Source organism: Haematobia irritans, chromosome 4, assembly GCF_050003625.1.
Source record: "Haematobia irritans isolate KBUSLIRL chromosome 4, ASM5000362v1, whole genome shotgun sequence".
Taxonomy (NCBI): Eukaryota; Metazoa; Arthropoda; class Insecta; order Diptera; family Muscidae; genus Haematobia; species Haematobia irritans.
Genome location: NC_134400.1, coordinates 134,705,814 through 134,721,206, shown reverse-complemented (window position 1 = coordinate 134,721,206; position 15,393 = coordinate 134,705,814). Strand labels below are relative to the sequence as shown.

The 15,393-nt window shown below is 34.1% G+C and overlaps 1 protein-coding gene across 1 annotated transcript; it reads right to left on the bottom strand.

Annotated features, from left to right (window-relative positions):
* Positions 1 to 10,173: 10,173 nt before the first annotated feature.
* LOC142234519 (ATPase family gene 2 protein homolog B) lies at positions 10,174 to 12,548 on the bottom strand. The gene is made up of 3 exons (XM_075305681.1): positions 11,634 to 12,548; positions 10,756 to 11,577; positions 10,174 to 10,693 (listed from the first exon to the last, which is right to left on the bottom strand). Exons 1-3 carry the CDS (start codon positions 12,520 to 12,522, stop codon positions 10,182 to 10,184), a joined length of 2,223 nt encoding a protein of 740 aa, XP_075161796.1. The 5' UTR covers positions 12,523 to 12,548; the 3' UTR covers positions 10,174 to 10,181.
* Between the last annotated feature and the right edge of the window lie 2,845 nt (positions 12,549 to 15,393).

Here is a 15,393-nt window from a genome sequence, read left to right as displayed (position 1 = left end):
TATTGTATAAGTATATCTCACTAATCCTCATTTTTCTATGTAGTATATTTAATGAAAAAAAAAAACAAATAAAATTTCTTTTACACATACATACATATAAGCATGTATACACAGAAAAGAATAATGAATTAATTATTTCCATAGAGAATTGTGTTTTTTTATTAATCAAATGGAACTGTAGGAAAACACCATATAGGCAAAGCGTTAATTTATTTAATAGAAAATGAAAAAAATCCTGTAATATTAACATATTTGTATTATGAACTACAATGAGTTCAGCAACATCAGAGTGATTAAAATAAATATTTGTTGTGCTTAATAAATGTTTTCTCGAATGAATGTATTCGAGTCAGGCAAATGTGAATGAAAAACAATATAGTATAACCTGAGGCAAGTTGCTAATTATTAATATAAATATATGACTTTAAAGTCTCTTTTCAGAACAAAATAGAAACAATTTAAATTATTTGTGTTAATTAATTATATAATTTTTAGTTCAACAGAACAACTACACAAGCAAAATAAAATTACTTATAAAATATTATACAAACCACATATATACAACATATATATAATTGTAATGTTTATCAAAAGAAATATATATTTAATAAAAATAAATACCAAAAAATATAATAAAATTGCATTAACTCATTATGATGGGACCAATTAAACATATATCTCATACATAACTTCAAAAATCTGAATACGTCTCAAATTAAGGCATACACTGAAAAAAAGTGGACCCGAAGAAAACTTTTGTTTAATTATAGCAAATTTTGAATATTTTTTCAAAAAATGTTAACTAAACAGTATTGCAAACGCTGCCATCACGCCGATATCACAAAAGTAAGTAAATATTTTTCGACAAATTCAAGAAAATTTATTAGACAAAAATAATTTTTTTCACTTGTTAAGGAAAATTTTGTAGTTTGAAGGAACAAATTGTAGTTCAAATTTGCAAGAATGGCTTCGGTAACATAGTGTTGGCGAAACCTTCGTCCACCAACAAATTACATATTCATTATTTGTTCATATTCATTCATTATAATCATATAAATTTATTTGCATATTCATTGCCATGAATTACTACAACTAGTTTTTAGTTTCTAAATATGTGCTACAATATTAATCTAGAGTGTAGTCAACTTGCATGCTAATAATTGTAATGCAAAGCAGAGCCAATAGTAGCTCCGTTCGAGAACCGGATAATTTTTGATAATTATCACAAATTTTTACTGGAAGTCGTTCGTTTACACCAAAAAGCCAACAAAAGAGAGCCGGAGAGGGACTACATTTGACAGTTATCAGATAGAGAAATTGCAAGTTTTTACTAGAGTTTTTTCTCCAGTAAAATCTAGCAAACCATAACATACGTTGCCAGCTGATTGTTGATAACAAACAAAGCACCAATAACATACAATGTACATGTTCCGCAACTACAATTGGAAGTTAGACAAGTATATACAGAACTAAGTTCGGCCGGGCCGAATCTTAAATACCCACCACCATGAACCAAATATTAGGGTTTTCTTTGAAATTTCAAGAGGGCTTGAGGACTTGAGGACACTTCCCGAAGATAAATTTAACGATTTCACCTATGAGGACTATATCAGATTCTGGATTTATAAGAACCATTTTTGTTTGAGTTTTAGAGGAATCATTAACATCTCTTGGAAGTGTGCAAGAAAATTATAAAATAACGTCTTGATTTGAAATCTTAAATCTGTAGAAGTAAAATCTGGAAATTTTACATTGAGTTTCAAGCAATTTTCATGATCAGTGCGCCTATCACACTCTCAAGAAGTGAAGTCGGTCTATATGGAGGCATTATCAAATGGACCGTTAAAAACATAATCCGATACACGTTTTTGTGAGCCTAAAATACCAGAATATTTACAATTTCAGGCAAATCAGATAAAAACTACGGTTTCCAGAAACCCAAGGAGTTAAATCGGGAGATCGTTCTTATGGGGGCTATACTAAAATATGGACCGATACTCACCGTTTTCGGCACACCTCTTTATGACCCGAAAATACCTCTGGATTTCCAATTTCAGGCAAATAGGATAAAAACTTCGGATTCTATAAGCCCAAGAAGTGAAATCGGTCTATATGGGGGCTATACCAAAATATGGACCGAAACTCACCATTTTCGGCACACTCTTTATGGTCCTAAAATACCTCTAGATTTCCAATTTCAGACAAATTGGATAAAAACTACGATTTCTATAAGCCCAAGACCCCAAATAGGGAGGTCGGTTTAGGACCGATATAGCCCATCTTCGAACTTGACCTGCCTGCAGACAAAAGACGAGTTTGTGCAAAATTTCAGCACGATTGCTTCATTATTGAAGACTCTATAAGCCCAAGACCCCAAATCGGGAGGTTGTTTTATATGGGGACCATACCAAAACATGGACCGCAGACAAAAGACGAGTTTGTGCAAAATTTCAGCACGATTGCTTCATTATTCAAGACTCTATAAGCCCAAGACCCCAAATCGGGAGGTCGTTTTATATGGGGACCATACCAAAACATGGACCGATACTCACAATTTTTGGCACACGTATTTGTGGTCCTACAATACCTGTAGATTTCCAAATTCAGGTAAATTGAATAAAAACTGCGGTTTCTATAAGCCCAAGAAGTAAAATCGGGAGATCGGTCTATATGGGGGCTATACCAAAATATGTACCGATACTCACAATTTTTGCCACACGTATTTGTGGTCCTACAATACCTCTAGATTTCCAATTTCAGGTAAATTCAATAAAAACTGCGGTTTCTATAAGCCCAAGAAGTAAAATCGGGAGATCGGTCTATATGGGGGCTATACCAAAACATGGACCGATACTCACCATATTTGGCACACCTCTTTATGGTCATAAAATACCTCTAGATTTCAAATTTCAGGCAAATTGGATAAAAACTACGATTTCTATAAGCCCAAGACCCCAAATAGGGAGGTCGGTTTATATGGGGACTATATCAAAACCTGGACCGATATAGCCCATCTTCGAACTTGACCTGCCTGCAGACAAAAGACGAGTTTGTGCAAAATTTCAGCACGATTGCTTCATTATTGAAGACTGTAGCGTGATTACAACAGACAGACACACAGACGGACAGACGGACATCATTATATCGTCTTAGAATTTCTCCCTGATCAAGAATATATATACTTTATATAGTCGGAAATCGATATTTCGATGTGTTACAAACGGAATGACAAACTTATTATACCCCCGTCACCATTCTATGGTGGTGGGTATAAAAAAGTGTTGTTCCATCAAGACAACGCACCGTGCCACAAGTCATTGAGAACGATGGAAAAAATTCATGAATTGGGCTTCGAATTGCTTCTTGTTCTCAGACCACAAAAGGATGCTCGCAGGGAAAAAATTTGGCTGCATGAAGAGGTGATCGCCGAAACTGAGGCCTATTTTGAGGCAAAACCGAAGGAGTACTACCAAAATGGTATCAAAAAATTGGAAGGTCGTTATAATCGTTGTATCGCTCTTGAAGGGAACTATGTTGAATACTAACAATTAAGGAAAGTCTAAAGTCGGGCGGGGCCGACTATATTATACCCTGCACCACTTTGTAGATCTAAATTTTCTATACCATATCACATCCGTCAAATGTGTTGGGGGCTATATATAAAGGTTTGTCCCGAATGCATACATTTAAATATCACTCGATCTGGACAGAATTTGATAGACTTCTACAAAATCTATAGACTCAAAATTTAAGTCGGCTAATGCACTAGGGTGGAACACAATCTTAGTAAAAAATATGGGAAACATTTAATCTGAAGCAATTTTAAGGAAACTTCGCAAAAGTTTATTTATGATTTATCGCTCGATATATATCTATTAGAAGTTTAGGAAAATTAGAGTCATTTTTACAATTTTCGACTAAGCAGTGGCGATTTTACAAGGAAAATGTTGGTATTTTGACCATTTTTGTCGAAATCAGAAAAACATATATATGGGAGCTATATCTAAATGTGAACCGATTTCAACCAAATTTGGCACGCATAGCTACAATGCTAATTCTACTCCCTGTGCAAAATTTCAACTAAATCGGAGCAAAAAATTGGCCTCTGTGGTCATATGAGTGTAAATCGGGCGAAAGCTATATATGGGAGCTATATCTAAATCTGAACCGATTTCAACCAAATTTGGCACGCATAGCTACAATGCTAATTCTACTCTCTGTGCAAAATTCCAACTAAATTGGGGTAAAACTCTGGCTTCTGGGACCGTATTAGTCCATATCGGTCGAAAGATATATATGGGAGCTATATCTAAATCTGAACCGATTTCTTCCAAAATCAATAGGGATCTATTCTGAGCCAAAACACATACTTGTGCCAAATTTGAAGTCGATTGGACTAAAACTGCGACCTAGACTTTGATTACAAAATGTGTTTACGGACAGACGGACATCGCTATATCGACTCAAGAGCCCACCCTGAGCATTTTTGCCAAAGACACCATGTGTCTATCTCGCCTCATTCTGGGTGTTGCAAACATATGCACTAACTTATAATACCCTGTTCCACAGTGTGGAGCAGGGTATAAAAACGAATTTTGACAAATAAATGTGTTTTTCTTTGTTAGACCGGGGACTTATCAGCCAACCTGTTAGTTACTGGGTGCCGTCCACGTACTTTTAAGCAAATAGAGTAAAATAAATTTTTACTCTCTTGCTAGTTTTTACTGGCAAAGTACGCGAACAGATCTACTATTGAAATAAACCACTAATGATGCAGTTATTAGTGCATTTCGAATATTGGCTGTGTTTCAGCATTAGCGTTATGATGTTGGTGTTTTTTTATTTTCAATCCTCTAAGCGTATTGCCACGATTTTAAGATTTGCTCTCTCAAATGCATCTCTTTTTCTCACCTGAGATCTCGGCATAACAACAGCTTAAGTGAAAGCTTATCCTGCATTGTTACGCTGACTAGTGAGCCGAAATGCATTTGCATTCGTGGTATTACACCGAGGTCTTTTTTCATACGGCGATATTTTTGTTCAAAACATTAAAATTATATGTAGGTAAAACATTAATTTTTGTAGTTTTTTTTAGTTAGTTTTTTAGTTAGAGCAGGCCTTCGTGTAAACGATTTATATAGATGAGTAAGAGTCGAAATGAAATTCTAATCTCTCTCGTTAACGAAAATGTTTAACGATTTAGGGGGTTTGTTGAAATTAAATTCTATGCAGAGACTTCACTTAGTTCTGGATATCAAGCAATCAATATCACCAACAGATAAGTGGCTATATATGAGTGATAGTGGATCTTTTTTTCATATTGATTTTTTAAGGCCTATTACATAAAGAAATTTTTTTGATTTTAATAAATATTTATGTTAAATATAAATATAAATTTTCATTTTGTTATCATTTTAAACCTTCAAACGCTCCAAAAACGCCATATAATAGTCACTGTTGATGGTTTTTCCCTTTTCAAGATAATCGATAAAAATTATTCCATGCGCATCCCAAAAAACAGAGGCCGTTACTTTGCCAGCGGACTTTTGAGTCTTTCCACGCTTCGGAGACGGTTCACCGGTCGCTGTCCACTCAGCCGACTGTCGATTGGACTCAGGAGTGTAGTGATGGAGCCATGTTTCATCCATTGTCACATATCGACTGAAAACTCGGGTGTATTACGAGTTAACAGCTGCAAACACCGCTCAGAATCATCAACACGTTGTTGTTTTTAGTCAAATGTTAGCTCGCGCGGCACCCATTTTGCACAGAGCTTCCGCATATCCAAATATTGATGAATGATATGACCAGCACGTTCCTTTGATATCTTTAAGACCTCTGCTATCTCGATCAACTTCATTTTACGGTCATTCAAAATCATTTTGTGGATTTTTTTGATGTTTTCGTCGGTAACCACCTCATTCGGGCGTCCACTGCGTTCACCGTCCTCCGTGCTCATTTCACCACGCTTGAATTTTGCATACCAATCAATTATTGTTGATTTCCCTGGGGCAGAGTCCGGAAACTCATTATCAAGCCAAGTTTTTGCTTCCACCGTATTTTTTCCCTTCAGAAAACAGTTATCAAAACACGAAATTCCTTTTTTTTCATTTTTTTCACAATAACAAAAGTTGCTTCACAAAAGACGCTCTATCTCACAAACTAATTGACTTACAGACGTCAAATTTTGACACGAATCATTTGAAGGTTGGTACTATATAAAAATAATATGCATTTAATACTAGCAACGCCATCTATGTGTCAGACCGGGTACTTATCAGCCGACCTGTTAAATATATATATATAAATTTTCATTTTGTTATCATTTTAAACTATACGTAAAACACATAGGAAGTTCATGATGGACGCATTTGTAATAAAATTTACAAATTTAAAGATATATTGAATTACTTTATAAGAAATACAAATTTAGTAAATCTGTATGCTTATTTTTTTGTTTATAATTTTTCCCCGTTTTAAGTTCATTTAGCTAACGTACACCCAAAGAAATTTGTTAGTAGGGACGCAGAAAAGTCTGCTAAAACAGCAGAAAGTCTGCTGAAAAAGGGACAGCAGTCACAGTTTGCTGAAATATCAAACATTCCCTGCTATTTTTTAAGCTCAATTACACTAAAACATGTTTTATTTTGGCTAAAACAAATAAAAATATCAACTTATGAGCATTCCTAACATAATTAAAACAATATTTTATGAACATATATAGTATTTGGCCAAAAATCTGAATATTTATGGAATTGAGACATAACAGCAAACAAAATGTTTGCTGATCGTATTTAGGAGCTTGCAGTCCAAAAATATACCAAAAACTACTTTTGGTTCTTAAATATGCTCTGGGGAAAAATTTATAACCTAAAAATTTTATAAATTGTTGTTCATTAGGCCCTGAAGTACAAAAATATAACAGCAGACATCGACTGCTGTTTTTAGCAGACTTTTTCTATGAGTGTACGCAAAAAATTATTAAAGTAAAGGAAATTTTCGCCAACCATAATAATTCCATGAATTAAAAAAAGTTAAATTGGCTTTAGTGAAATAGAGAGATCACTTTTTTGAGTGTAGCAGCAAACAAAATCATTACTGATCGCATCTGGGATCATTTAAGGATATTAGTGGCCAGGAATATATATAAAAAAAAATATTGGTTCTTGTAAATACTAGGGTATCATTTTAAAACCTAACAATTATATACAGACGGGCCGAATCTTAAAAACAACGGTTTCTAGAAGGCCAAGAAGTCAAATCTAGAGATCGATCTGTATCGGGGCTATTCCAACACGTGGACCGATACACACCATATTCGACACACCTAGTTATTGTCCTAAAAAATCCTTTAAATATCAATTTTCAGAAAAATTGGATAAAAATTGCGGTTTCTAGAAGCACAAAAAAGCGGTCTGTAAGGGGGCTTTATCAATACATGGACCGGTGTATACCATATTCGGCCCAGTTATTTATGGTCCTAAAGTATCTCTAGATTTCCAATATCAGGTTAATTAGATACTAACTACGGTTTCTAGAGGCCAAGAAGTCACCATACCAACACCATATTCGGCACACCTAGTTGGTGACCTAAAATAGCTCTTGATATCAATTTTTAGGAAAAACTGATAAAAATTGAAGTTTCTAGAATCCCACGAATTTAAATCGGGAGATCGGTCTATATCGATGTCTCCATTCCAAAGTACGCTAAGTCTGAAAAGTGAATTTTACAGCAAAACAGTTCATAGTTTTTTTTTTTGGAATTTCTCAATTTCTCGTATAAGACATAAATTCACTTTTTTCAGTCTTAAAATCATATTTAACCCTGGAAAGTCATCCTTCGTCAAATTGACGACGCGTAATTTCATTTTCGATTTAAAATGCATTTTGGTCGATTGGGAAATGATAAATTTAAGTTATACCAATACAATCATTTTATGAATTTTTGTCTTATACTAATTAAAACCAAATTGAATAAGGAAATAAACTCAATTTTGTTTCTCATTTTTGCTCACGATGCCAATTATAGCGTCGTGAAATAAGCCGTAGCCAAAATGACGAAGGATGACGTTAGTATACAAAAAATAAGGATGACTTTCCAGGGTTATTGTAGATTTTTTTAGCATGTACGAATTCAAAATAGTAATAATAGAACATGGTTTAAAAAGAATTCGATCACTTTAAACCGAACAAAGCTTTTTGCCCTTTTTGGATTGGAAATTTTTAAAACTTTAGTCACAGGCTACGTACAATATTAACCATAACTTTTGATAGAAGTGTCCAATAAATTCAATCCTCTGACAGGATGCAATTCACATCAATCCGAATAAAAAACAGCAAACTCCATAAAAAAAATGCTAAGTCGTCTTAGCGTACTCTGGAATGAGGACATCGATATGGGGGCTATATCAATACATGCAGCAATCTATATTATATTCGACATACCTCTTAAATTTTAATTTCAGCCAAATCGGATATGTGGGCACTATATCAAAACAATGCACATACATTTGTGGTCCAAAAATATTACCAGATTTCCAAATTCATGTAAATCGGATAAAAACTGTGCAAATCTTTTTGTTATGCTGATGATGTCTTTTTCCTTTTTAGTGGCAATCGCGGTGAAATTGGAATTTTGGAGCGGGAAATCAATGGGTGTCTCTCGGGGTTTAGCGGTTGGACTGTTAGTAACGGCCTTTCCGTTAACCCATCGAAGTCGAAGGTTATTTCGTTTGGATCATCTAATCACGATGACTATAATTTGAATGTATTTCTTGGCAATTATCGTATTGAGTTGGTTGAACGGTTGAGATGTTTGGGTTTGATTCTTGATTGTAGACTTACCTTTAGACCGCATATTGATTTGGTATGTTGTAGAGTTTGGAGTGCCTTGCGTAGGATTTACTCATCAAGAGTGATTCTACCTTTATTTGTCAGGAAATGTCTAGCTCACAGCCTTTTATTATCTCAAGTTATATACTGTTTAGAAGTTTATTCTGGCACTTGCCATGGTAATTTGTTGGTTTTGAATAGAATAGCTAATACTATTGCTCGTTTTGTCTTTAACGTTAATCGACGTGATCATATTTCTGATTATGTGAAGGAATTTTTGGGTTGCTCTTTTGAGAATTTTCTGAACATTCGTCTACTTCACATGTTTCATAAGATTATTAAAAGTGGTCAACCTTTAGCATTGTATGAGTGCTTTTCATTCAGTAGATCTACGAAAAATCCTCAATTACTCATTCCTCTTGTGAGGAATTCTGTTTACATGAGGTCTTTTGTTGTCAGGATTGCTCGGTGCTGGAATGTGTTGCCCTATTCTTTACGTATTTTCTCTCAATGTAATAATGTCTTTCGACTGAAACTTTATGAGTATTTTAATGCCTGATGTCTAAAAATCTTTCTTTTTTCGCTTGACTGACTATTTCATCGCTGTTCTTTAGTTTTTGTTGCTAACACGGGGTTATTTACTAGTTATTTATAAATTTTTTTGTACTACTTGAATTATTATTTCAGTGTATTAGATTTGGGAAACTGGTTGTGATGTGTATTTATTTAGTTGTAAGGATTTTAATTTTAAAGTTTTTTTTTGTAGCCTATGGTTATGATTTATTACTTGTAATACACTATATGGGGCACTAGGCCTTTTTATTATATTGAATGAATAAACAAACAAACAAACAAAAACTATGGTTTCTAGAAGCCTAAGTCACGAAATCGGGGGTCTGTTTATATGGGGGCAATAGCAAAACTTGGACCGATATGGGACATCTTCGAACGAATCTGTGCCAAATTTCAGGACGATAATGCCATTAATGAAGGCTGTAGCATGATTACTTTACGGAATTCATGTGATGGTTGGCAGAAAATTCTCAAGAAGGCTGGAAGGGAGCAGAGCCGCAAGTGTCTTCACTACTTGCAAGAGAAGGAAAATCTGTGCGTTCGATTCACCCTTGCTCGAATATTTACCTGGTTTCAGTAGTAGAATCAACCTATCCAATTTCAAACATTTGCATAGTGACCATTCTAACCACAAAATAAAACAAGCACCTTCGGATTCGTCCATGTGAAACGTTCGGCTATAAAAAGGAGTTCTCTCCTTTATACAAATTGCATTTTTGGTCCCAGTATACAACACCACCATATATCATAAAGATTTCGTACTGAATATTTTAATGTTACCGTAAAAATTTATTTTCAAATTGATAATACCAATCTATTTGATTTTGAGTCAATGATGACTTGGAAGACGTTTGCAAAATATAATTGAAATCTTCATATTGTATTTCATTGGCTTGAAAATCTCGCTGAAAAGCATTCATTGCGGCTTCGTTACACAGATTACATATGTCGGAACCAGAATAATTATGGGTTCGAGCTGCTATTTCATGTAAATCAACATCTTTAGCAAATGGCATTCGTTTCTCAAAAATGGCCAATATCGAACGTCTTGAATTTTCATCAGGTGCTGGAACATGTATAAGTTTATCGAAACGGCCCGGACGTAAAAGAGCATCATCGACCATATCAGGGCGATTTGTAGCAGCCACTACCAATATTTGAGATTTGTTGAGTGAGTCTGCAGTATTGGAGCCTATTACGCCATCCATTTCAGTCAATAATGTTGACAAGATTCTTATCTGTATGTCACCCGATGAGGCATTCATGGATCTACGACCAACCAAGGAGTCTTTAATTAAAAACATTATTTATAAATGATCATGAGTAAATTCGACTTTTAAATATATTTACCGATTTCATCAAAAAATATTAAACACGGAGAGTTTTTGCGAGCAGTATCAAAGATTTTTGCTATGAATTTTTCAGCACATCCAATATAGGGTGAATATACTTCAGCTGCCGAGGTTGCTATAAAAGTCATATTGGCTTCAGACGCTAAACATTTTGCAATAGTGGTCTTAGCACAACCTGGTGGTCCGTATAAGAGAACACCTTTGGGTAATGTCAGGCCAAACTTTCGGAATGCTTGTTCCTGTTTGAGACCAGCTAATACAGATACTTTTAAAATATTTTTCAGTTTCTGCATTCCGCCAATTGTTTCGAATTTATCATTTGTCTTTGAAACTGCAATAGCTCCTCTTACAGATAGAGGCCTACATTTGTCCAAGCTTTCCTTTAAGGCTACCTCCAGGCTGTCTTGCGGCTTGGTAAGAATTCTTTTTTCAACATTACGAACCAATAGAGCTAAATCAGAAAGGACATAACCTTGAGTCTGTTCGGCTACAAAGGAAGGTATGGGCAACTTTATTTCCGAGGAGTTACAAAGGCTAAATAGTTTCATAATTATATCGTTGCGATCTTCAGCCGATAAGGCTGCAATTGGAATTTCTCTATCAAAGCGACCGGGTCTTCGGGCCAATTCGCTTAGAGTTTCACCGCTGTTAGTAGTAGCGAAACACAATATGCTATTTGTCGAATTATTTAGTTCATCTATCAATGATAAGATTTGGGTTAAGATGCGCAAGGCTGTGATTGAAGCTTCCGAGTTGTTATTTGTTGTTTTAGTCTCTTGACAAAGCCAGTGAACATCTTCTATTAGTATAACTGTAGGATCTGTAAAGAAATAAATATATTAGGAAAAGTTTGCTACATTTGAATCCCACACATACCTCTTGGTTTGAACCGAGTATTAAAGTGTTTTGCCGATCTAAATAGTTTTCTTAACTCCGTCTCGGCTTCTCCTGGATACTGCTGCTTGAGAATACTGGTTGTCGTAATCCGAAACACATTGCAATTATAATGATTAAGAAAATCTTCTATCAGTGATGTTTTCCCAGAGCCGACCGGCCCCACAATTAATGCATTCAAACTCATTCGTTGTGGATTAGAGGAGCAGCGCTGCAATTGTGCCATGCTCATCAAATCATCAAGTTCTCGTCGAGCTCTTTTAAAGGGTGATATATCAAAGAAATCGAAAACATTTCGTTCGAAGGATTTGCTTAACATAACGTTATCAATATGTATTTTAGTGGCGTCTCTTACTACATAATTCAATTTATCTTCCATATCATCATTTACTCTTACTTCAATATATCCAACTCCCCTTTTATGCAATTCTTGGTTACTGACAATACAATCGGCAGACAAATTATATTCCTGTAGAAGAATCTGAGCCATACTTTGTAAATGTTCTATCGACAAAGAAAGAATATTCTGCACAGAATTAGGGAGTAAATAGAAAGACACGTGGACCTCCTCCAAATGTGTCCCATTACTATTCAGAGGTGTAATTTCATCAAATGCCAGTAGCTGATCATTGCCGTGAAACTTGCATACACTAAGATCCATGTAACAGACAGCATCTTCGTCAGTATTTCTAGGATATATTTGGCAAATTGCAAAGTTTCTTTTGTTAGGTTGACCAACTGGATGAAACCAACATTTTGCCCATTGCCCTGGCCGCAAAATGGATCGACATTTATCTTTAGGTAGTAAACATTTCTGAGAAACGAAATTTTCCACTGTTCGCAAAGGTAAAATTTGTAAGAAACCGGGCATTGTAATAAGAATGTCCCGCTTGACATTTCCACCCAAAAGAGAATTAAGAAAATTTCGATAACTTTATCGATGATTTTATGAAAACAACCCAATAACCACTTACATTGGAAAAACGTTAGCATTCAACATGCTTCCAAACTATTATACAATCCCAATAAACACAAACGCATGGCTGAATAAGGAGGTTGAATCACTATAACAAAAACAAAAATTTCAATATGTTGTTTACAATTTTAAGAAGTCAAAATCAGCTGATAAAAGAATCGTAAAGCATCGGTAAAAGTGGCAATTATTTATTCTTTCAATTGTCCTGAAAAAATAATTCAAATCCAGAGAAAAATAAAGGTTCAAATTTAATTGCGTCACCTATGAGTGATTGTGAAGTGAATAATTCATCCGAGGAACGCCGATATGACACAAATAAGACTATAATACCCACCAAAGTTAAGAATGGAAGTCAGTCAAATGGATCTTCGACAGCTTTTAACAAAAACAGTTCATGATGCAGTTTAAAAACTGATGTGCGTGGTATTTTGGGTCTGAAATATGTTATCAAGATACTCAAGTCATCTTCGAATAATTCTCTAGCTATGAATGTGTGATTTTGTTTGAGATGCATTTGCTATGCAGTGTCATTTGGAGAGCTGCAACCACCATAAACATATGATATTGACATCTTAAAATTTTGTCGAAATAAAAAAATTGTAATCATATGGGCCCATGATTTAACCTTCTTGTTCAGCCATGCACAAACGTTTGAAAAATTCTAAATTTCAACAATTTTCAAACATTTTTTCAAAGGATAAGTGTAAAATTCAAGTTGAGAAATTGTTGAGAAAATCGCGTTCTCAACAAAAAACAGACATTACTCTCAACAGTAAAATTTAACACATTATGCATAGTACTAAGTTCGTTTCTGCGAAAAACGAATATCTTCATCTATCTCCGTAAATAGGGCCTCAAACCCATGGATTTTAACTTATTTATGCGAAATAATATGCCTGCCTATTTTTTCATGCGAAAAATCCAGGGTTGTATAAATATGTGTCTGAAAATGCTCAAAACAAAGATTTCGCATTTATTCAGCGCTAACGTTTTTTATATGGAGTATAACAGTTTTTCGTGCGAAAACGTGATCTTAGTACTAGGCTTTAGCAATAATTTCCCAAGTTTTATCCTCAAATTGAAATGCATCGCTACTCAATAATTTCTCAAACAATTTTCGATGCGTGTCAAATTAAACATTAACACCGTTAAAAATACTTTTCAACCAACATTTGTATGAATGATATCCCCACTTCAAATTGAAAGTCAAAGCCAAAATTCTATGAATTTTGTATAATTTTTTTAATTTTCGTCAAAATAAAATATATAATAATAAACTACAATACATAATACACTACACTACAACAATTGAAAAGTAATCTTAATAAACATATCAACAAATAAGAACAAAGCAACAAAACTTTAAATATACACATTATTTGTAAACACTTTCGCATTGATAGTTCGATTTCCTTCCTGTTGGTATCATAAAACAGCATTAAAATTTATTAATATGCGGGCAATTTGAAATTAGAACGTGCTGGACCGCGTGTTAGAATAGATTTCCAGCAGAAGGAACTCACAAAATATCCATTTTAAACTGATAATAGGATATAAATTAAACTGACGATGTGATGCACATTTTCATCCAGAAGTTCTTGATTTTAACAATTTGTTGTTTTTAACAATTTTAATTGGTTGCACTTTGAAATGTTTCTGGACGCTTTTTCTTGTCGATAAGCCACTCATTTTTCATTGGTCAGCTTCTTAATGTTTGCAAGAATGTAGCATCCAAAGATTTTAGGTTTCTGCAAAAAGATTTAAATTTAGTGACTTCTCTAAAGTTTTGATTTAATTTTTCATATAGACTTACCAATTATTATAAACTATTTGAAGCAGTTCCAGTCAATTGTCCAACTTTTTTCATCGGTCAGCTTTTTAATGTTTTCAAGAACGTAGAATCCATAATTTTAATGCAAAGACATATACATTTAGTGACTTTCTTAAAGTTTTATTTCATTTTTTTATTTTCACTTACCTATTATTATAAACTATTTGGAGTAAATTCAGTTATTTGTCTAAAATTTTCCAATTTTTTTATTTCTTCCAATTGACCACGAACTTCGTTGCACAAATACGTATTGAAAATCCCATGGTTTTTCGTTGCATTTTAGGGTAGTGTTTTGTCAAAGTTTTCTCATATTATCTTCAACACCTTTTCAAAGATTTCATCAACATTTTGTCAAATTAGAAGTAATTCGCAAACAATTTGAAGATGTATTGAAGATGAGCTGTTTCAAGTCAAGTTGAATTTATGCTGAAAATTATAAATTTTCGGTAGCAAACATTTATTTAAGTCTACAACAAAAAAAAACAGGGCTGTGTACACAAATTTTAAACCAGCTAATCGCTTTTAAAAATTGTTAATATATGTTCCAAATATTACTCAAATAAATTGTTTATTATTTACAGACCTTTTAAAACTTTTACGCACACAATGATTGTAATAAATTAAATGTTTGCTGCCAAAATAGGCTTTTGACAACCCTGTTATTTTCATTAGAGGTGCGTACCAGCTTACGAAATTGAACGCTACCGAAATTTTCGTTAGCATAAATAGCAATGCATTTCTTATGGGAATGAAATTTTTCGCTGGAGGTGCATACCGGCCTTTACCCTCAAATTGAAAAGTTGTTGCATTTGAAAAACGCTGATCCTGTGTTTATTGGAAATTACAATTTGAACGACGCATTACGCTCGTATTCATGTTTATTTAGGTTACTGCTATTTAGATGGGATTCTGTCATATACAAATTTGACAATACT

Excerpts from the sequence above, each read along its gene's own strand:
- LOC142234519 (XM_075305681.1), bottom strand. The coding sequence starts at position 12,522 with ATGCCCGGTTTCTTACAAATTTTACCTTTGCGAACAGTGGAAAATTTC. Across the intron at positions 11,578-11,633 it reads TACTCGGTTCAAACCAAGAG|ATCCTACAGTTATACTAATA; the intron begins GTATGTGTGGGA and ends ATTTCTTTACAG. Across the intron at positions 10,694-10,755 it reads AATATTTTTTGATGAAATCG|ACTCCTTGGTTGGTCGTAGA; the intron begins GTAAATATATTT and ends TTTTAATTAAAG.